This window comes from Leucoraja erinacea, chromosome 23 (genome assembly GCF_028641065.1).
Source record: "Leucoraja erinacea ecotype New England chromosome 23, Leri_hhj_1, whole genome shotgun sequence".
In the NCBI taxonomy this organism is placed as follows: Eukaryota; Metazoa; Chordata; class Chondrichthyes; order Rajiformes; family Rajidae; genus Leucoraja; species Leucoraja erinaceus.
The window spans coordinates 8103150-8126060 of record NC_073399.1 but is presented as its reverse complement, the minus strand read 5'-3'; the positions used below and the strand labels follow the sequence as shown (position 1 = coordinate 8126060).

Genomic DNA, 22911 nt, shown 5'->3' with positions numbered 1-22911 from the left:
AGAATTTGGGACTTGCTGATTTGGGATTACTGACCATCCCGCGGCCCAGGCATAAGCTCAGGGGTGATTTTGTTACAGCACCTAGACTATGGAACAGAATCCCTCTTCCCATCAGAACTGCCCCCTCCATCAACTCTTTTAAGTCTAGACTTAAAACTTAGTTTTACTCACAAGTGTTTCTTGAGGTCCTCTGAGGGAGTGCTGTATGTATGTATTTATATATATATGTATTGTTAGATTTATGTACCACTGTTTGTAGAACGTTAGTACCTGCACTGATGTAAAGCACTTTGGTCAATGAGAGTTGTTTTTAAATGTGCTATAGAAATAAAATTGACTTGACTTGACTTGACTTGAAAGATAAAACTCTATTGTATCTATGCAGTTGACCCCCCCCCCCCCAAAGAACATGAGCTAGAGCTTGGTGCAGCAGTTTTCCATGTTATTAGACATGGGTTACTGCTGTGACACAAGCATAACCAATGCTGTAGGACATCTGCTGATACAGAATGTAAATGATGATGAAACTCAAAACAGGACCCAACTTTGAAGATCCTTTGTGAAAGAGGTATGAAGAGGTATGGGAGAGACATACACAGCATTGATAGCAGCAGAAGAAAATAAAAAAAATTGCAGATGATGAAAATCTGAAATAGTAAAAAAAAAAAAAGAAATGCGGAAAACACTCGACAGGTCAGGCAGCATCTGTGGAATAAGAAACAATTAGCATTTCAAGTCTGGGACCATCAGAACCAGTAAAGAGAAACATACTGTGATAAGTGAAACAACTAATGATTTTATTACTAACTACAGAGAGGCAGGAGCATGCTTGGTGTGTGGGCTTTTCTCAGAGTCATGCCCATTTTTATAGTGAGAGATCAGTTCAATAATATTGTGAAATAAAATCAAGAACACATTTTAAAATTCTGTCAAATGTCATTACGTTACTAGGCTATGGTTTTGTACGAATGGAAAACTATTGATAGTTTAACAATCACGAAGAGCAGCATACAAGAGTATTGCATATTTTATATAAATAAGGCATTCAAACAGAATTCATTTGTAATGTTCTTATGAGGTTAGCTCTTTTCAATATAGTGCACGTGCCAAATTAGCAGTCTGCTTTGCCAAGAGTGTTTTATTGCCATATGTCCCAGATAGAACAATGACATTCTTACCTGTGCAGCACAACAGAATATGTAATCATAATAAATAATAACAAAAACTCAGAAAAAAGAACAAACAATAACAGTGCAATGAAGATACATTGAAATTGTATCAATGTAATTATTTATGACATAGCGTTTTCCTGTAAACTGTAAGGAGGGAACCAAATATTCCCAAAGTGTAAGCATACTGGTCTGTTGTTTTCTGTAGTAGTACAACATCTATTTTCATATTATTTCATGTTTCCTTACAAGATGAGAGCATTGGGCCATTGAACTTAAGATTGGAGAAACTACATAGTGTGTATTTTACACTGTGTGCTCTTAAACTTTTGAGCATTGAATAGCTATTATGTTACATTGTTTCTCAGTTTCTATTGAGAAAGTATATTCATATCATATTGCAGCCTTCACTCTTGGGGTTTTTCATCTTTGGCATTCCTGTAATCTGTGTTTTTAGTAATCTCCACATTCATTGGGTGGGCGGCGTGACTCGCGTCGCAGCGGCCTCTGCAGTCCGTCTGTCGTTTTTTGTTTTTTGTCTCGTTTGAATGTAGTTTAAAGTGCTTTTTTTAAAAAACTGGGTATGTGTGTGGGGGCGGGGGTGGGGAAACTTTAAAAATCTTTCCCCTGCACGGAGAACCCGACCTTTTCTCTGTCGGGTCTCCGTTGTCGTTGGGGCCTAGCACCGTGGAGCGGCCTCCAACCGGAATGACCTGGGGCTCCAGTCGCAGAGCTGTGGACCTACTTACCATCATGTAGCTGGCCGAGTTCGTGGTGGCGCGCTGTTGCGACCCGACCTCGGAGAATCGGAGGCTCCAACCGCAGGTCTGGTGGACAGTGACACCGGGAGCCCGCAGGTCCCTGGTGGGAGACCGCTTCCGCAACGGCGACTTATCCCGCCCGAGTTGCGGGGTTGAAAATTACCTGGAGCGCGGGGCCTTACATCGCCCGGCGCGACTTTACGGCCGTGGGACTTGCTAGCGCCCACCGGGGGTCTCCAACACCAAGACCCGGAGCGGGCCTTGCATCACCCGGTGCGGCTTTAATGGCTGCGGGACACTTACCATCGCCCGCCGGGGGCTTTGACTCTGACATCGGGAGGAGAATGGGGAGTGCAGGGGAGAGATAAGACTTTGCCTTCCATTACAGTGAGGAGGAGATTCACTGTGATGGATGTTTGTGTAAATTGTGTTGTGTCTTGGTTCTTTTTCTTGTGTGTATGACTACAGAAACCAAATTTTGTTTGAAACTCAATGAGGTTCAAATGACAACAAATAAATTGTATCATTGTTTTGTATCATGAGCTAGAACATCAATAAACGGCTTTAAACATGGAAGAGACATTGAGGGGTGGGGGAGTGGACTGCCATTGTACTCTGGCGCACAGACCCCTATCTTGCAGAGGCCAAGAGCCAACTTTCTGACACTTCCTCATACCTTCCTCTGAACCATATCCATGCTGACTAATAACAGGCCAATATTTCCCGTACTATTATACATATCCACATCAGGAGATCTCCCCTTCATGCTGTTCAACTTCGCAATGCCCAAACCAGCACCGTCTGCGTCTATCTCTTAGCTAAGATCCACAGGTCTGCCCTGCTAGGTCCCTACTTTCTGCTTCCTCTTGCCCCACTGAACTCATTTCTTTCAATCTGGACCCCATTCTGTCTTCACATGTCGATTCCCTTCCTACCTAATCCAGGACATCTCTTCCATTTCAATAACTTCCAATTGCTTTGTCCCAGCTGCCTTGACTTTACCCTGGATGTCCAGTCTCTGTACAGCTCCATCCTAATCAGGAAGGAGCCCTCCATTCCTTTCTTGAACAAAGACACAACCAGTTCCCTTCCACTAACAACCTCATCTGCTAGACAGAGCATGTCGTCATCCTTAGCAACATCTGTGGATTCTTTCCCTTTTCTACAAATCAAAGGTTAGTCACTATGTCTGCATGTGGGAAGGAGGAGAGATTATGTTGTGTTATGAAATAAATATCCATGTCTACTTTGAAAAGAGAACTGCTTATGGAATGGAAAGGAAAATGTATTTTAATCGATTTTTGCCGTTATTTGCAAAATATTTCTGCTAATCATTCTGTTTTAATTTAGGATGGAAGACTGCAGGAAGCTATTGATAATCTTCTGTCATTGGAAAAGCAGACTCGAACAGTAAGTGCAAGTTAAATCTCTGTGTGTGAGATTAAAATCAACTTAATATAAGACATTTGGAAAGGTAAAATTAATCTATTGAATTGTTATCTTCCCATCACATAACCATGCTTAAATTGCGTGTTTCAGTTTGATTCAAGCAGAAGTATGGAATAAAACAATTGGAATATGTCCTGCATCTTTTTTAACCAGCAGACTTTGGAGTGGTCACAACAGGCGTCCACGAAAATAATTTATTGAACACCAGGCATGGATAGAGTGGATGTGGAGATGATGTTTCCACTAGTGAGAAGGTCATAGCCTCAGAATTTAAGGACATTCCTTTAGGAAGGAGATGAGGAGGAATTTCTTTAATCAGAGGGTGGTGAATCTGTGGAATTTGTTGCCACTGAAGGCTATGGAGGCCAAGTCAATGGATATTTTTAAGGCAGAGATAGATAGATTCTTGATTAGCACTGATGTCGGGTTACAGGAGAAGGCAGAAGAATGGGGTTACTAGGGAAACATAGATCAGTCATGATTGAATGGCAGAGTAGGCTTGATGGCTATATGGTGTAATTCTACTCCTAACACTTATGAACCATTTAAGGTTCCTACATTGTAATCTCTTTGGAAATGTTTGGAAATGCAATATTGTTCTCCAGAGGTCTGCCCCTTGGATGGCAGGCAAAGGCAAGGCAGAGAGTATTTTCTTACCAGTATTCAGATTTATATTCGGCACTCTTTCTTCTGAATAAGACCACGGGCAAGTTCTACTCCCTAAACCTAAACACCATCTATATCATTAATTTCAATTTGTTATGCACATTTCATTACATCGTGCTAGTTGCCAAGAGATTACAGTATGCAGGTACATGGTTAGACCAGATCTATCTTTCAATAATCGTAAGAGTTCCTATAGCACCATTAGAAGAATTAAATTGAAGACCATGTGGCGTGTTTACCTCTCAGTCTACATCATTAAATCATGTTTTCGGGCACCATCTATCTCACTTCAGTTTGCGAAACATGAAAATTCTGATTCTTTAAAAAAAATGTAAAACTTAAAACATTTCTAGACTTGGAAATTGGTATTCTCAGGATTAAGAAAAATAACAACAATTTTTTTTAAACTAAAATGCTAATTACAAAAGAAAACAGTAGATTACTAAATTACTGACAGAAAAATAAATGTTTGTTAGTTTCAAGAATGAGTACAGTACGATTTGTCTGAATATTTTTCTGGAATATAGTTTGATAGGTTGGATAGATGCACCAATGATTCTTCCTCTATGTTTTTTTGTAAAATACATAGTATTTGCTTATTATTGCTTGCAAAGCTGTGCAGTTCTTTACCATTTCTTCTTTCCCCAATGGTGATTTACTCTAAACCTTCTGATCAAATGTAGCATTTTTATATAATTAATTTTGCATAGTTGAAAAGTTGAAAAGTTTCCAGTACATTCGGTTGATTTTCTTCACAATTCTAACAATATTCTTGCTGGGAATAATTTTTCTATGATATATTGTAGGCTTCTGATATGGCATCCACATCAAGAATCCTTGTTGCAATAGTGAAAATGTGTTATGATGCAAAAGACTGGGATGTACTCAATGAAAATATCGTATTTTTGTCGAAAAGGAGAAGTCAGTTAAAACAGGTAAGGACCACAGATTGTGTAGATCTAGTGACTAGAGCTATTTTCTCTATTTTAATTCTTAAGAAAAAATATCTGCCAGCATGTAATGTTAAAACTGAATACTTCTATATTTAATAGGCAAATAATTGGCGTACAACATTTATGAACTCCCTTATCTTTTTATCTTGTAATAGAAATAAATTGTGTCTTAGCCAATTTTTTTCTACAAACCTAATGACTGAAAATGTTACCATATACAACAGGCTTGATGCTGGTGATCATTAAAAATGATATTTTGCTTGTTTGCAAAAATGACCTTGGATGACAGAATCCAAACATGTGCTTGAATTCAATTTATGGATTCTGTTTATACTGCCTGTGATATGAAGTGCACTAGTACATTGGGAGACAATCAATAGATCGCCAATTTACATTTTAGTAATTGTTGGTAAAAGTACTATTGTTGCTTTGTTCATTATGCAGGCAGTTACAAAGATGGTCCAGGAGTGCTACACATATGTCAGTCAGATTACCGACTTACCTATCAAATTGAGACTGATAGACACTTTGCGCACTGTCACAGCCGGAAAGGTTAGTATTTTTTGTCTATTTTGAAAAGCACACCTTGTTGCTGGATTTACCTCTGACCATGAAAATATATGATTTTTTGTTGTGCCTAACTTTGTAGATGGTATAAAATGGGGTGGTCTTCAAAGCATCTTGTTAGATGAACATTTTAATATTACATAATTGCCTTGATCTCCATCAATAGACAATATATAATAGGTGCAGGAGTAGGCCATTCGGCCCTACGAGCCAGCACCGCCATTCAATGTGATCATGGCTGATCATCCCATCAGTACCTCGTTCCTGCCTTCTCCCCATATCCCCTGACTCCGCTCTCTTTAAAAGCCCTATCTAGCTCTCTCTTGAAAGTATCCAGAGAACGGCCTCCACCGCCCTCTGAGGCAGAGAATTCCACAGACTCTCAACTCTCTGTGAGAAAAAGTGTTTCCTCATCTCTGTTCTAAATGGCTTACCCCTTATTCTTAAACTGTGGCCGCTGGTTCTGGACTCCCCCAACATCGGAAACATGTTTCCTGCCTCTAGCGTGTCGAAACCCTTAACAATCTTATATGTTTAAATAAGATTCCTTCTCATCCTTCTAAACTCCAGAGTGTACAAGCCCAGCCGCTCTCAGCATATGACAGTCCCGCCATCCCCGGAATTAATCTTGTAAACCTACGCTGCACTCCATCAATAGCAAGAATGTCCTTCCTCAAATTAAGGGACCAAAACTGCACACAATACTCCAGGTGTGGTCGCACTAGGGCCCTGTACAACTGCAGAAGGACCTCTTTACTCCTATACTCGACTCCTCTTGTTATAAAGGCCAACATGCCATTCGCTTTCTTCACTGCCTGCTGTACCTGCATGGTGTGGATGTGCAGTTTACCAGGCAGTACGAATACCTTGGACAGTAAACTGGACTGGTCCAGGAATACTGAGGCCCTGTACAAGGGACAGAGCCAGCTGCACTTTTTGAGGATGCTCCGCTCTTTCAACATCTGCAGTAAGATGCTGCAGATGTTCTACCAATCAGTGGCAGTCAATGCCCTCTTCTTCGGTGCCGTGTGCTGGGGCAGAAGGGCGAAGGCACCAATAGCATTGACAAACTTATCAGGAGGGCTGGCTCCATCCTGGGGGCAGAGATGGATTCATGAGACTCCCCTCATTACCCCCTCCCACCTCCCCATCCAATCTTTGCACATCCCCAATCCTTTCCCTCCTGGGATAAAGAAAGTTCAATCGTATTGTATTATATATTATGTTATTATAAAACTGCAGAAATTTTTAAGGCTTCATTTAGCTGTACAATGATGAGGTCAAACTTTACCAACAGCAATCGGTTGAAGAATTATGTCATACAATTACACATTTCATGATTATTCAAAAATGCTTTAGCAACACTACTTTACACTTTTAGGACAGTTGATGCCGAAAGCATCGAAACAATTGTAAATTAAGCTATGACCATATAATTTACATTTAATAGTACCTTTGGCTGTCTAGGTGCCTTGGATTATTTATGCTTACATTTTAACATTTTCTCTATAAGATAGTAACTGCAAGAGGCCTGCGTTGCTTCGATAGAGCACTAAAATATTCCTATTCCTTGACCATGGGGCATCTCGGTCGGCTTGGATGAGTTGGCCGATGCTCCATGCTGTATGACCCTATGATATGGATAGCACAAATCAGGAACTGCTTGTTGTTTCTTTCTGATTTATGTGCTCTTAAAACCTTGTCCTAAAAGAACCTTTAGAGGAAGAATGATTTTAAAATCTAGAATATAATTGAATGATGCAACCTACTACTGCCGTGTTTATCTTGTGTAACATTTCCGCAAGAGGTTGCAACTAAGTAAATTAGTCACACCTTGCTTTGTTTCTGAAGATTTTTTTAATGAATTTAAATAATCAAGTATATAATCCAAATCCAAAATCGTGCTGTTACATTATTGCTATCAATTGCTTATTTCAGATCTATGTGGAAATTGAGCGTGCCCGGTTAACCAAACACTTGGCCATGATAAAGGAGGAAGCTGGAGAGCTGAAAGACGCTGCTGCCATTTTGCAGGAACTTCAGGTGAATGTCAATGATATCTAGGCAAGTAAAACGTGCGCGCTTTCACGATGAACGAGATTTTCTCAAAGTAATTGTGATCGTTTGAGAGTTGCTATCAAGTAAAATAAATCTAATAATGTTGGCTGATGCACAAAAGCAAAAACTTACGTTTTTTCACTCAATGTTATAATTTCAAGATGTTTGAGTTTAGTTTTATAATTGAAAAACTTTGAGCAAAGTGGAGACAAAATATGAAATTCTATCAACGTCAAATTATCTTAATGTTTGGAAGCACTGCAATTACCTGTCAATTTTGCAAACCAAGTTCATAAATTAAAAGAACATTTTACATTTTTAGAGTATCTTTAACGTAGGGTAAATGTTCGCTTTTTACAGGAACGTAAAACAAAAGATTGACTCCAAGATATAAAAGTGGTATTAAGGAATATCTTTGTAATGGCCTGGTTGGGTTCAAATTTGTTTAAAGGAGGAAAATAAAATAAATCAGGAAGTTTAAGGCAGTAACTATGAATAGGGCCCTTGAGGATGAAGGCAAGGGTGTTCACATTTGATAATATTTAAGAGAACAAATTATAATATAGATATCTCAGAGTGTTGGTCTGGCGGAAGTTATATAAATATGAATTGGAAACCATAGGCAGATAGGCAGAGAAATAGGCTGGGTGTTAAAAACAAGAAAGTATCAAAACACCAGGAACTGCAGAGGCTGGAATCGTCAATACAATCCAACGTGTTGGAGTAACGCAGTGAGTCATTGCAGCATCTGTGGAGGGAATGGACAGCATTGTTTCGGGTCAGGATTTTTTTCAGACTCTGGCTCGGTCGCAGACATCTTAGGCGATTAACTCCAAGCAAATAAGCCAATGAGTAGCCAAGCATTTTCAAATATTGTCTTGTGAAGATTTTATATTTTAATGCCTTTGCAAGATGTCTAGTATTGTTTTCTAAAGTCAGCTGATTGAGAGAGTGATAAAAAGAGTAATGGGAGGACTTTGATAAGGATGGTTTTGCTGTCAAAGCAAGGGTGGAAGCTTGAATAGAGCAATTCTAGTCAAGAGTTCTAAATTGAATGAGCCTGGTTTTGATGGCTATACATATTTAAGGACTTTAGGGAGAAAATAGAAGTTGGGGAAGACGTGGTAGTTTGGAAGGACGGAAAAGTCAAGGGTATTTTAATTTTGAGCAAATAGCTTTTCAGTCTCATGGCAGGGTTGTGTGTGAAGAGTGGCAGCCAAGATAAAAAACTGGGCAATATCCGTTAATATGAGGCCAAAATAAGAAGTTGGATAGTGGACAGTGAGAAAATAGTATCAAGAGAGGTGGAGATGTATCTGGGGAGAAAAAAAGAGCAACTGGAAAAAGATGGGTATTTTGGATAAAGGTTGGCAAGAGCATTAGTTGTTTAGTCCAGTGGCCAAGGGAGTTGAAGGGAAGCAGACAAAATGTGTAGGAAGATACAGCAGATGCGGGTTTCACCGAAGATAGACACAAAAGACTGGAGTCACTCAGTTGAGGCTGCACTTTTACTTTCCTCCCAATACTTTTCACTATTATTCCCTTAGCCCACTGATTCACTTCCAACTATGTTAAACATAGACAAATTTTAGGTTTTCCTTTGGCAAAATATAAATGTGTGGTTGTTTGGCTGTTAATTTCATTGCCACATTTCCCTGGTCAGGTTTAAAAAAAAAACCTGCCAGAATGCCAAGGAAACCTAAGTGCTCTGCAGGGATAAAAGCCCTGTCCCATGCCACGAGTTCATTCCAAGAGTTCTCCCGAGTTTGCCCTGATTCGAACTCAGAGATTTACGGTAATGGCCACTAGTCGGTACTCGTTGAAAAATCTTCACGAGTCTTCCCGTGCTTACCTGTCGTTAGCGAGTCTTCCCGAGTACCTGCCGTTAGCGCTAAGAGACGTCCCTGAGCTCCGACGTACCCGCTACGTTCATTCTCCGTGTTTACCACAAGTTTGATTTGTTTTAAACTCGGGAGAGCTCTTGGAATGAACTCGTACCGTGGAACAGGGCTTTAAGGAATTAAGGAGACTAGAACTGGGAGTCATTGTCTCAAAATAAGGAATAGGCCATTTAAGACTAAGATGTGGATACATTTTTTTCACACAAAGGATGTTGAATCTTTGGAACTCTACCGTGGAGGGCTGTGTAAGCTCATTCATTGTGTTTGTTTAAAACAGTTGTCGATGATTTTGTTGGTATTGAGGAGATCTAGAAATATGAGCATAGTTCATTAAAATGGAGCTGAGGTAGATTAGTTATGGCAAAGTCATAGAGTTATAGTACAGAAGTGGGTGCCTTGGCCCACCTTGTCCAACCAACCTTTTTACCCATCCACACTAAACCCATTTGCCCACATTACCACTTCCATTCTGTGCCTATCTAAATACATCAAAATATTTCTGTCTAAATATTTCTTAAGCATAGTGATTGTGTTTGGTTCCACCCCCTCTCTGGCAGCTATGGTCAGATGTTCCACTGCTCCTAACTTGATGTTATGCTTGATTATCCTTTTGGGAACTTATCAATTTGGAGATTTAGGTATTCACAAGTATATAATGCACATCATCAGTAGATACACTGGTGAAGCAGCAATGAAGGTACTGGCTCAGTGCCCCTGACTTTTGCCTTTGAACTCATAATCCTGTTCTTTCAACAGCAGCAATGAAATCTAAATTCAGTTAGCAATCTGAAATCTAAATTCAGCTAGTAATCCAGAATCTAAATTCAGTTAGTAATCTGGGAGAAAAAAAGTTGTGATTTGAAAAGTTTTGGTTGCCTGATTCACTAATGTCCATATCCAGACTGACCTTTTCGTGATTCAGGAATCATTCTTCCGCCCATTTGAAATGGGCAATAAATTTCAGCCCTATCAATAATGTCCAGATCTCAATAAACGATCAACACTAAAATCATGAGAATTGCTTCAAATGGATGTCTTGAAGAACAATTCAACTACCATGACATTTTATTAGGCTTTGTATTTTAAAATTTCCCTATGTTCTTAAACCAACAGGTTGAAACTTACGGTTCAATGGAGAAGAAGGAGAAGGTTGAGTTTATCTTGGAACAAATGAGACTCTGCGTGGCTATAAAGGATTACATTCGAACACAAATCATCAGCAAAAAAATAAACACAAAGTTCTTCCAGGGGGAAAATACTGAGGTAGTTTTAAATTCTTTTCAGTCTTCCTGTAGTGACAATGCTGCAACCTAGCAGGAAACAGTTTTTAACATCCTTCTGAATGATGTTTGGTAACTACACTGATGTCAGTGACTGAGATTGATTTTAGGCATGTAATTTATTGGTAGTTATTCTCCATTGCATTTTACGAGAAGATTACTGTAATTTATCTTTCATCCACACTTCAAACATGCTCTGTTTTTGAGTAAATTAGTTTGTTTACCACATAGAAGTCTGCTGAGTCATATGCCCCAACCACTATTTGTGCCAGATTGCCAATAAATACTGTTTCTTATCATTTATGAATACATATTTTAAAACAATAATTTATCAGTGATTTTAAATAACCGTCGGGACTGATTTGCATATTTTGTTTTGAAAATTAATTTGGGTGTTGCTGTCATGGACAATTTTCTTGATTATTTGCCAGTCTATAAACTGCTGCATAAGAGTTCTGTATAAAGGGGATTGGTACGGTTTAAGTAAATATACTATTAAATGTAGATGATTAGTTGATAGGTAGAAGATAGTGTGGGATATAAGCAGGTGATTTTCAGTTTGACAAATGTTTATGTGCTAAGACTATAATGACAAAGATGAAGGGACTGTACAATGCATCTAAATTTGCTGACAGTACAAAGATAGTTTTGGGGATTTCACAGAGTCTGGAATGGAATTTTGATCATTTAAGTGAAGGAACAAAGATTGCATTGAGAGTGTAATGTTGGAAAGTGTCAGGTTATTACCCCTGGCAGGAAAAATAGAAAACAGAATATTATTTAATGGTGTCGGCCTAAAAACATTATTATTCAGTGAGATGAGGCTGTGCTGGTACAAGAAATGCTAGACTAGCATGCAGGTGCAAGTAATTGGTCAGGCAAACAGAATGTTGCCCTCCATTGCAAAGACAATGGAGTACAAGAGTTAGGGGGTTTAACTGCATCTGTACAGGCCATCAGTGAGATCATTTATGTTAGAAAGGGATGTTTATTTCTTGGAAGCGGTGCAGCAGAAGTTCACTTGATTTAGAGTCCTGGGGACGGTTCCCCATCTAAAGGAAGATAAATCCTTTCTAATAGATATAAAGACGGTTATAGGGATCCAACCAGTGAATGGAGTTGAGGCTAAATGGATACACTACAAGCTGAATAGGTCGCACACTCGGCTCCTATTTCTTAATTCCAATTCTGTGGAATTGTAAGATGTGAATTAAATCTCGATGCGACCCAATAGTGAGGATAGAGAAATTGGAACATGTATTGCCTCTTTTTCATGATATCAAGGAAGTTAAATAAAAACAGAAACTGTTAAATTCTTTGGATATCAGGTAATAACTGGAAGGAAATTGTCAATGGCCTAGGTCAATTACCAGTTGTCAAAAACTAACATTTGGTGTTTGTGATCTTTTCATCCTGCATTTTCTCAGGTTAAATTACTTTCATTTGATTCTTTTCATGTTAGGCATGGTTTCTGTCTGACTAAAACATAAATCAATTGTTGCACAGATGATTAATACATAATGCACAGGACAATTATAACTTAACTTGGCCTACAGTAATCCAGATTGCCATCTTTTATAGGACTTGAAGTTAAAGTACTACAACCTAATGATTCAAGTTGACCTGCATGAAGGATCCTATTTGTCTATATGTAAACACTATCGTGCCATCTATGATACACCTTGTATCGAAGCTGATACCACAAAATGGCAACAGGTAAAGTTGATTACAAAGAACGATAAAGATTGAATGTTGCACTCTTCCTATTAATTGTTATATGATTTTTTTTTTACCTTGGTTGATTCCTGATTTTCTTATTATCTCTAACTGTTAAATCCAAAATACAACTTCTTCAGAGGAACACGGGGGGATTTTTGAAACACAGAACTTTTCTGAAGCCTTCAACTAAGAAATTATGATGTGCAGAATAACTGCATCATGAAAAGTCATAGAAATTAGAATGGGTGCTTTGGCCACTAAGACACCACAGTTCAGACCTGCTGACTCTATGGTTTTTCTCAGGTGTTCTCATATCCCAAAGGTACAGTGCCCTCCATAATGTTTGGGACAAAGACCCACCTTTTATTTAATTGCCTCTGTATTCCACAATTTGAGATTTGTAATAGAAAAAATCACATGTGGTTACATTGTCAGATTTTAATAAAGGCCATTTTAACACATTTTGGTTTCACCATGTAGAAATTACAGCAGTGTTTATACATTGTCCCCTCATTTCTGGGCACCATAATGTTTGGGACACAGCAATGTCATGAAAATGAGAATAGTCTTGTTTAGTATTGTATTGCATATCCTTTGCATGCAATAATTGCTTGAAGTCTGCGATTCATGGACATCACCAGTTGCTGGGTGTCTTCTCTGGTGATGCTCTGTCAGGCCTGTATTGCAGCCATCTTTAGCTTATGCTTGTTTTGGGGGCTAGTCCCCTTCAGTTTTCCCTTCAGCATATAAAAGGCATGCTCAATTGGGTTCAGATCGGGTGATTGACTTGGCCACTCAAGAATTGACCATTTTTTAGCTTTGAAAAACTCCTTTGTTGCTTTAGCAGTATGTTTGGGATCATTGTCTTGCTGTTGAATGAACTGCCTGCCAATGAGTTTTGAGGCATTTGTTTGAACTTGAGCTGATAGGATGTGTCTATACACTTCGGAATTCGTTATGCTACTACCATTAGCAGTTGTAACATCAATGAAGATAAGTGAGCCAGTACCTTCAGCAGCCAAACATGCCAAGGCGATAACACCCCCACCACCCAACTATGTATAAACACAGCTATGATTTCTACATGGTGAAACCAAAATGTGTAAAAATACCCTTTAATAAAATCTGACAATGTGCAGTTTAACCACATGTGATTTTGTTTCTGTTACATATCTCAAGTTGTGGAGTACAGAGGCAAATAAATAATTGATGGGTCTTTGTCCCAAACATTATGGATGGCACTGTGGATGAGTTATTTGTTATTAAACATTGTTGCTGGTGTGTAGGTGAGTGTTTTCGTCTGGGAGGAGTTGATAGAAGTGTGGGAGAAATGGTGTAAATGGATACTTGATGGTCAGCATGAATTTGGTCGACCAAAGGGCCTGTTTCCATGCTCAGTGACTCCAGGGTGCTATGATTTGTCAGGCAGCACAGTGGCACAGCTGATAGAATTACTACTTGAATGTGAGTAATCCAGGTTCAACCCTGACCTTCGTGAACTTTGCACACCCTCCCTATGACAGCATGAGTTTCTGGTTTCAACATTTCAAAAATGTTTGGGTCGGTAGATTAACTGGATACACAAAATTGCCTTGAGTATATCGATAACCAGAAGAATCTGCCGGGAGAAATTGGTGGAATCTTTGATGAGGAAATGGATGGGAATGTTGGGAGAATAGGTCACAATGAAACATTAGAGGAAGAATGATTTACAAATTGGCATATGCTACCTGGGCCAAATGTCCTTCTATGTTGTAAGGAAATGTGAAAAATATGCTTGCATTTTCTCAGTTTTAACAAAACTAGGAAAATATACTTATGTAACCAGAGACTTCTGGCATAATGCTAAAAACTGTTAGCAATATCCAGGGTCGAAATGTTTTGTATTTCTCTGTGAGAATATTGAAAGAGCCAAAGATTTTGGCTGCATTGTCACAGAATGCAACAGTCAGTCTGTATAGAGGCCTTGTTGGCAAGGTTATCTAATAGTAAGCTGGATCTGAGATGGAGCTGTGTGCAAATTGTATAACATTTCTCAAATACAGTTTAAAGTGAGTAATTATGTAACAGTTTTTTGCGCTTTTGAATATTTTTCTCCAAACTTTTACCTTTTCATCTACAATTTAACTTGGTCTACAGTAATTTAAAATAAATCTCGACTCCACATGCTGCTACGGTTCTGCAAAGCTAGCAGTATGTTTGATGTTTAGTTGTTGAGTTAGAACTGTCCTAAGTGTATCCTTGAATTTATAGATTGATATCAAGATCAGGTAGTTGTGCTATAATGTGTATTTCCATGCCTCAAATAGGATGTAACATGATCGATAAATTAGAAAACATTAAATCAGGTAGGCGGCGCGACTCTTGTCAGCAGCGGCCTCTGCAGCCCGTCCGCGTTTTTATTATTTTTTGTCTATGTTTCTATGTAGTTTTTGTTATTTTTTTGTTGGGGTGGGTGTGTGTGTGTGTGTGGGGGGGGGGGGGGGGTGGGGTGGGAGGGAGGGGGTAACTTTTAAATCTCTCCCTGCACGGGAGACCCGACCTTTTCTGTCGGGTCTCCGTTGTCGTTGGGGCTGCAACGAGGAGCGGCCTCCAACAGGAAGACCGGGGACTCTGGTGCCGATGACTCACCTCACCGTCGCGGAGCTGGCCGAGTCCGGAGCGGTGGTGGAGCGCTGCTGCGGCCCGACCTCCGGAGATTCGGAGGCTCCAGCTGCGGGTCTGGTGGACGGCGGCACCGGGAGCCCGCGGGTCCCTGGAGGGAGACCGCTTTTCAGGGCTCCTGCAACGGCGACTTCTCCCACCCGAGTTGCGGGGTTGAAGAGTTCCTGGAGCGGGGCCTGACATCACCGCCCCGCGCGGCTTGGAATGGCCGCGGGACTCTGCGAGCGCCCGCCGGGGGCTCCAACATCAAGAACCCGGTGTGCGACCTCGCACCACCCGGCGTGGCTTTAATGGCCGCGGGACAATCGCCATCGCCAGCCGGGGGCTTTGACTTTGACTCTGACATCGGGGGGGGGGAGAGTGCAGTGGAGAGATAAGTTTTTTTGGCCTTCCATCACAGGGATGTGATGGATGTTTATGTAAATTATGTTGTGTTTTGGGTCTATTTGTTTGTAATGTATGGCTGCAGAAACGGCATTTCGTTTGGACCTCAAGGGGTCCAAATGACAATTAAATTGAATCTTGAATCTTGAATCTTGAAACACAATTTGTATTATGTGGGCTGAATTGGTTAAAATATGACTTCGATCTGGAAATAGAGGATACTTTCGAGATTGACAAGCAGAAATAAAGCTGTCTTGCAACAATAAACACTCTGGGGGGAAAAGATTAGTTCCATGTAACCTCCCTGCGATAATCAGATACAGTGCCCTCCATGATGTTTGGGACAAAGACCCATCTTTTAATTATTTGCCACTGTAGTCCACAATTTGAGATTTGTAATTGGAAAAACCTCACATGTGGTTAAAGTGCACATTGTCAGATTTTATTAAAGGGTATTTTTATACATTTTGGTTTCACCATGTAGAAATTACAGCTGTGTTTATACAAATAAATAAATGATGGGTCTTTGCCCAAAACATTATAGAGGGCACTGTACCATTGTGTGTATATATAAGAATTGCTTCCATTGACACTTGTGCGATAATACACTATTAAACAATGTAACATACAGCTTTCAGTAATTTTTATATTATAATAACAAAATATAAACAGCAATTAAGACCTTTGCCTTTGAAATATTTGCAGGGGAAAAAAATTGTCATTGCGAGTCTGAAACTCTCCAGTTCCCAGCCTCCTTTTCCCCAAACCTTTCAAGGTTAAACCAGAGAGGTTAGAGAGTTGATTTGATAGAGGAATACAAAATTTTGCCAGTTTAATGGAGAGAATCCATTTCCTTTTGCAAAGGCGTGACAAAAGAACCTGGGTCAATTATTCTTTATGCATTCAGTAGTCAAGGTCTACAGTATACTGTATACTGTATGTTGTTCAACTGTGGCTGAATTCAATACATTTAAAAAATATACTTAACAAAAATATTTCTGGGTTATTGGGAAGAAACCAAAGAAAGGGAGAGACAAAATTTAAAAAGCACTTCAAATTAAATTTGATGGGCCGAGTGGCCTCCCGTGACAAAACAATGCTATCCTTTTGCAGTAATTGAAAAATAAACGGATTTTTGCCAACAATTTAAGAAATAAATAGTTGATCACATTCAATCTATCTGGGGACCGCTACAATAAATGAAAAAAATATCACCCAACATTTTGACAATGTTTTCCTATCTATGTCTCCAGTAAAAATAAAAGTGTGTTTGCATTTGCTTTCTGAAAAATATACTTTGATATGTATATTTAAAAGAAAGAGAAGGACAACATTTGCTTTCAATCCTGCTCACACCAGCAGTTAAAATGGCACAGATATCGGGAAAAAGAAAATGGAGAGGGTGTGGATGGAGTGAAAAAGACAAAGATTTCTTGTGACACATAAAATTTAGCATGTTTCGTTGTTCCAACCTGCTACTGTTAATTAGATTAAAGAAAGGAATAAGTCGCCTGGGAAATCAATGCATTTGGCTTTCATAAAATCTAATGTATTTATGAGTTGACTTTCAGAATTATGCTAGATCTTTATTAAAAGTATTACTTTTTTTCAGAATAAATTAATTTCCTGTCTCGCTGAAATGTTTCAACTTTCCTTTGGGATCTGTCCAAGAAGTTGCATAATTTTCCGGGCTATTAAAAAGCATTTGTGAAGGAATGCAGAGTAGAAATTAATATATTTACTGCAGAAGAGTGGCTACTTATTATTCTTCGTGCACTTTAAGGTCATTTACTCTGTACACAGCAGTTTTATATGTCAAATGTTATGCAGTAAATAAGGATTCTTTTTCATTGATTTGAATATTGCATATTTCTCTATTGCTATAATTAGTAAACTAGTAGAACACTTCTCCCAGGCTTGGTCTTTGTTTAATCTATGTTCATCTTGTGGGTATCTTTCTTCTCAATATCCCTTATTTTTATTAACCTTTTTACATTTAACTTCAAGGCATTGAAGAGTGTTGTTCTCTACGTCATCCTGGCACCTTATGACAATGAACAATCTGATCTCGTCCATAGAATCAGCCAGGACAAAAAACTTGAAGAGATACCTAAGTACAGGTACAAAAACTTTTTTATATTTTTTTAATTCCTATATATGCTCTTTCAATGTCATTTTGACTTCATTAATTTGTTTTCCTAATTGGAAAGTGCGGCTCTGTAGCAAGGAACTTTTTTTACATCCTCAAAATCTTCAGAATCAGTAGAATACTTTGAAGTGCTGCCAGTGTCGAGGATACAGCCAATTTGTGAACGACAAGATCCCAAAGGCTGTGGTTGACCTGATAACTTTTTTAAATTACATTTTGCATTTACTAAATTCTGAGAAATCCTGAAAAAAAAAATGTGGACAATTTAATGGGGTTTTCCATGTTCATTTAAACAGACATTTTAGATCTTTGTTTTAATAAATCAGCTGAAAATGGCATCTCCAACTGTGCAGCACTGCATGATTACTGCGCTAAACATGTTGAAGGTGCACTCTGCATCAAAGACCAAGTAAGATCATTCTCGTTTGAATCCGTTCATCCAGGAGGATGATTGGTTTCGAACAACTGCAAGTAAAGAGATGAAATTCAACTATGATTTCAGCCACTCATTTGGTATCCAACAGCTTCTGCTTTAGATGCATATTTGAATGCAGCTTGGACATGCAGTTGAACAGCATGCCAGTGTTTCTTGCCAAGACTTGCGCATGAAAAACAACCAATCCAACAGGGCCCAGCAGAATTATTTTCTCATGAAATTGTTTGCCAGCAAAATATGAACAATTCCAAAGTCTTTGGGGGAGAAAATTGGTGAGAGATATCATAAAAAGAAACCTCAGCACAATTTTTGTTTAACAAGTTGGTATTAATAAAGTGCAACGTGACTCAACAATATATTTCTGCCTTTACATTTCACTCTTCCTCTTCTCTCCTTATCTTACACCCTTGTCTTCTCCTTGCCTTGAGTCTTTATCACTTACTCCACTTATCTGCCAGTCAAACCTCCCTTTCATCTATTGAGCTGTGACTTTCCAGGCTCTGTCTCGCCACTTTTTCCCAGGTTTCTCCCTCTTGCTACAGTCTGTCTGCAGAATGGTCACATTCTCGTAAAAAAACAGTTATTTTCCTCCAAATAGTTTTTTAAAACATTGGTTTAAGTGGATCTGTAATTACTTCATATAAAAGCAGTTTAGAGGTTTTGCTTTGAAATGTAAGCTCCATGTACTGTTTTAGCTGGCTTGATTCATAGCAATTATATACTATTTATAAAAATGATCTTATTTAATATAAACAATCTTTCGGCTGTAAATCCAAAATTTGAAAATAGTTCATTTTCTCTAGTTTTTGTGCTATAAGTGGCTTTTAGGTTATTAGCAGCTTTTAGGCCAGGATTCACATTCCAATTGCCAGTATATAATTATTTAATGCATTGGGGTTTTTTTTTTTAAACATTGATACTTGTGAAAGATGATGACTGAAATTGGAGATTCCCATGTGCTTTATTCACACGTGCTGTATTTACTGGCAAAAAAAAATGACAGCTCATTCGGAGGAAGGATATTGACCCAAAACACCGTCTATCCACTTACCTCCATAGATGCTGCCTAACCTGCTGAATTCCTCCAACATTTTTCCTCAAGATTCCAGCACCTGTAGTCTATTCTGTCTGATGTATTTGCTGGCTGTGTAAGGAACTTGCAATGAGTTGACCAAGTAGATTGTAGATTTGAAATGCAGGACTACCTGATATTTGATTATGTAAAGTTAATTTCTGCAGTCCAAGAGCAACGTTACATTTCTGTATTGCAGGGATCTGCTGAAGCTCTTTACCACAATGGAACTAATGCGCTGGTGCTCATTGGAGGAGGATTACAGTCAGGAATTGAGAGGAGAATTAGCAGAAAATGCATGCACAGATGTATTTTCCAACACTGAAGAAGGAAACAAAAGATGGAAAGATCTTAAAAACAGAGTAGTGGAACATGTATGTCTCATAATGTTTATACACAACGTTGCCTCAATATCATTACAGGAGTTATCGCCATTCCTTTTTTTTACATCTCTCTCTGAAGCTGATCCTGACACTGAGGAGAATGTAATAATAATTAATATTTTTCAGTGTCATCAATTTTATTTTAAACTAGACCAAGTGCAGACCCGTTGGGTCTGTTCCCCCAGCGTGCGGTTGTGGGGGGGAGGCGGCATGCAGCGTCACACACACTAACTATCGCCCCCCCCCCCCACTTCACGCTAATTACCCCCCTTGATATAATATTAATATTATTAATTTGCTGCTTTTACCCCATAACCACCGTATCTACTGACGTATAGCCCCCAACTTGCAGTCACATCTAGAGGGGGGAGGGGGAGGTGGACAGGGGATGAGAGTGAGGGCAGAGAGAGAAGGGGCAGAGACAGAGAGAGACAGAAACACAGAGAGAGGGGCAAGAGGGCGAGGAGGGTGGGGAGGAGGAGAAGAGGAAGGGTGGGTGGGTGAGGGGGGGAGGAGAGAGGGTGAGAGTGAGGGGGGTGAGGGGGGGAGAGAGGAGGGGGGGGGGGAAGGAGGAGGGGGGGGAGGGAGGACAAATTTATTCATGGAAGGGGGGGGAAGGGGGGGGGTGGGGGAGGGGGGGATGGACGAGACTGGGTCTTTTTGGTTGGGAGAGAGGGGGGATGCGGGGGAGAGTTGGGGAGCTGTGTGCTGAAAAAAAACAAGGAATTTTATTGTTCTATTCTGGACACATGAAAATAAACTTAGAGGGGGGGGGGGAGAGAGAGGGGGGGAGGGGAGAGGGGGGGGGAGGGGGAGAGAGAGGAGGAGGGGGAAGAGAGAGGGAGCGAGAGATAAAGAGAGAGAGAGAGAGAGGGAGAGAGAGGAGGGGAGAGAGAGAGTGCCTTTTTTTTCAACCCAAACAACCGTTTGCAGGCAGTGCTTTTTTACTTTAACCATATTTTCATTTTCAAACCACATTAAGGGTACTTACTCATAGTTGTGTGGACACTTGTTCAGTTTTATTCACAGCTCAGAGAAACGTGACCCTCTGCCTTCCTCCATCTTGAAGAGACTGATCGGGGCACACCACTTCCTGGTTTTATAGTTCCTCCCCCCTGCCGCCAGCGGGGGCAGCAGAAAGAATGGGGAATTTTGTAAAATCATTAATATCTCTGTCATATTTCATCGACGGGAAAAATCCTCGGCACACATACGGCGGAGGGGGGCTCTGAGCGAGGTGGCCAAAAATGACGGCCGTAGGTGGCGGCATTCTCTTGGAAATCACAGCACAGATCGCCAAAACCGGTCAAGAACAGAGTTTTAGTAATATGGATTGTTGCACTATCTGCTGGGATCAATTTGTAGGTAATGTTCATGGCTGACATGGTCCAAATCTACAGAATCGTGGATCTTGGTTTGCACCTTATTCCCTGTTCCTCATCCCTTGCAAAGTTGACGAGTTTGCAGACTGTGCTTGAGGCTTAGGTTTGCCAGCAATAATTGTCAAACTGTACCACAGCAAGCAAGGTCCAATAGAAAGCAAACAGGAACATTTAGTTGATTATCACTAACATTCCATTAAACGCTTTGCTGATGTAAGAAATGAGAGTTGAAAAGTGTAAGCCTCTTCCAAAGATCTTGCCAGGTACAAACAATTTCAATGTTGTTATTTTAGAATATTCGAATCATGGCAAAATATTACACACGGATCACAATGAAAAGAATGGCAGAGCTCCTCGATCTTTCCATAAATGTGAGTATCAAATCTTCTGTAATGTGCAAAGAGTTGTCAAGAATTAAGTTAAACGTGTTTAATTGTCATATGTCGCAACAATTAAATTCTTACCTGCTGCAGCATAACAGGCCTGCAAGCACTGTAATATTATAACTAGAAAATCAAAATTAATAACCCAAATACAAATGCAAAAATGCCCAAAGTCCTAAATGCAACCATAGAGAGTTTATAGTTGGGATTAGAGTTGTGTAGTGTTTAAGACCATGATGTTTGTTGAAAAGTTATTCCTGAACCTGGTAGTCACGGATTTCAGATTCCTGTAACTTCTTCCTGATGGTGGGAGTGAAATAAGTGTGGCCAGTACCTCCTAAAGATCCATTTGACAGTGGGGAGTTCCATCTAGGATTTCAAGGAAGTATCATAGTTGATCAATCATGAACCTTTCCACTTACAATCACTGATATTTATTCATTGTTCCAAAAACAGTACCCGTCTTCCCAAATTTGGAATGGGATTGGACAGAATATTTTGAGCTAGTAACAGTAACATGAGATGAATAGTAACAATGATGGAAGGAAGTTAAGGAGTTAAAGTAAGAACATTATGTGGTAGGAGGGATTGGAAGGGGGGGCAGGATTCACACAACATAAACTATCAGTTTTGTTGATGTATTATGAAAGAAGCCAAGTGACAACAGTAATTTTGTGAATTAAATCTAATTACTTTTTTTGTGAAGTATGCAAAGTGAGGAACTGTAAGCTTTTCACTTTTGATCTACATGTATTACTGTTTTGCAGGAATCTGAAGAGTTTCTTTCCAATCTGGTGGTAAACAAGACCATCTATGCAAAGGTTGACAGGCTGGCTGGAATTATCAACTTCCAGAGACCCAAGGACCCCAACGATATTCTCAACGACTGGTCACACAAGCTGAACTCTCTGATGTCACTTGTGAACAAAACCACACACCTCATAGCCAAGGAGGAGATGATCCACAACCTTCAGTAAACAACGAGCATTAGTTGAAAAGACATTTCAATATATAAAATAATCCTTAATAACCATGCAAAAAAAAAAAAAAATTACTTTTCCTGCTGAACCAAAAGCAGTTTCTGATGGTCTGGTGCATTGTGTCCACATGGTTAGGCACTGAAGGCTAGGCTTTGATGGTGTCATTGATCTTTCTCTTTTTAAAGACATGTATAAAGTGGGGTTTGAATTTTGTGATATGTACTGTAAATGGAACAAAACACCAACTGAATATTGTCACGGAGGTGACTTTACAATTGAAAATTTCCATTGTTTTATATTACTTGGATCTTTCATTAAACTTAATTTAAAAAGTTACATATATCCTTTCCAGTAATTACTGTATCCTACCTCGCATTAATTTCATTTACATCAGAATGAATGTAAAACTGTAAATCCTTACATGGAGAACTGTTCCATGGTATTTTGCTATCTCTTCCTCTGATGGGTCTAAATATCTTTAATTTGTGTAATGATGCAGATAGAACACTGATGTGTTTGACCCCCCCACTTGTGTAACAGGAAGTGTTGAAAGTA

At 39.5% G+C, this 22911-nt stretch overlaps 1 protein-coding gene across 1 annotated transcript in view; it reads left to right on the top strand.

Moving 5' to 3' along the window:
• psmd12 (proteasome 26S subunit, non-ATPase 12) overlaps positions 1–22692 on the top strand; it is a 28517-nt gene extending 5825 nt beyond the window's left edge. The window contains exons 2-11 of the mRNA XM_055653764.1: positions 3281–3340; positions 4852–4980; positions 5443–5550; positions 7504–7608; positions 10638–10787; positions 12386–12520; positions 17579–17691; positions 19428–19602; positions 21287–21364; positions 22144–22692. Of these exons, the coding sequence (XP_055509739.1) occupies positions 3281–3340; positions 4852–4980; positions 5443–5550; positions 7504–7608; positions 10638–10787; positions 12386–12520; positions 17579–17691; positions 19428–19602; positions 21287–21364; positions 22144–22353 (1263 nt within the window). The 3' untranslated portion in view covers positions 22354–22692. The remainder of the gene's footprint in view (positions 1–3280; positions 3341–4851; positions 4981–5442; positions 5551–7503; positions 7609–10637; positions 10788–12385; positions 12521–17578; positions 17692–19427; positions 19603–21286; positions 21365–22143) is intronic.
• The last annotated feature ends 219 nt before the right edge of the window (positions 22693–22911 follow it).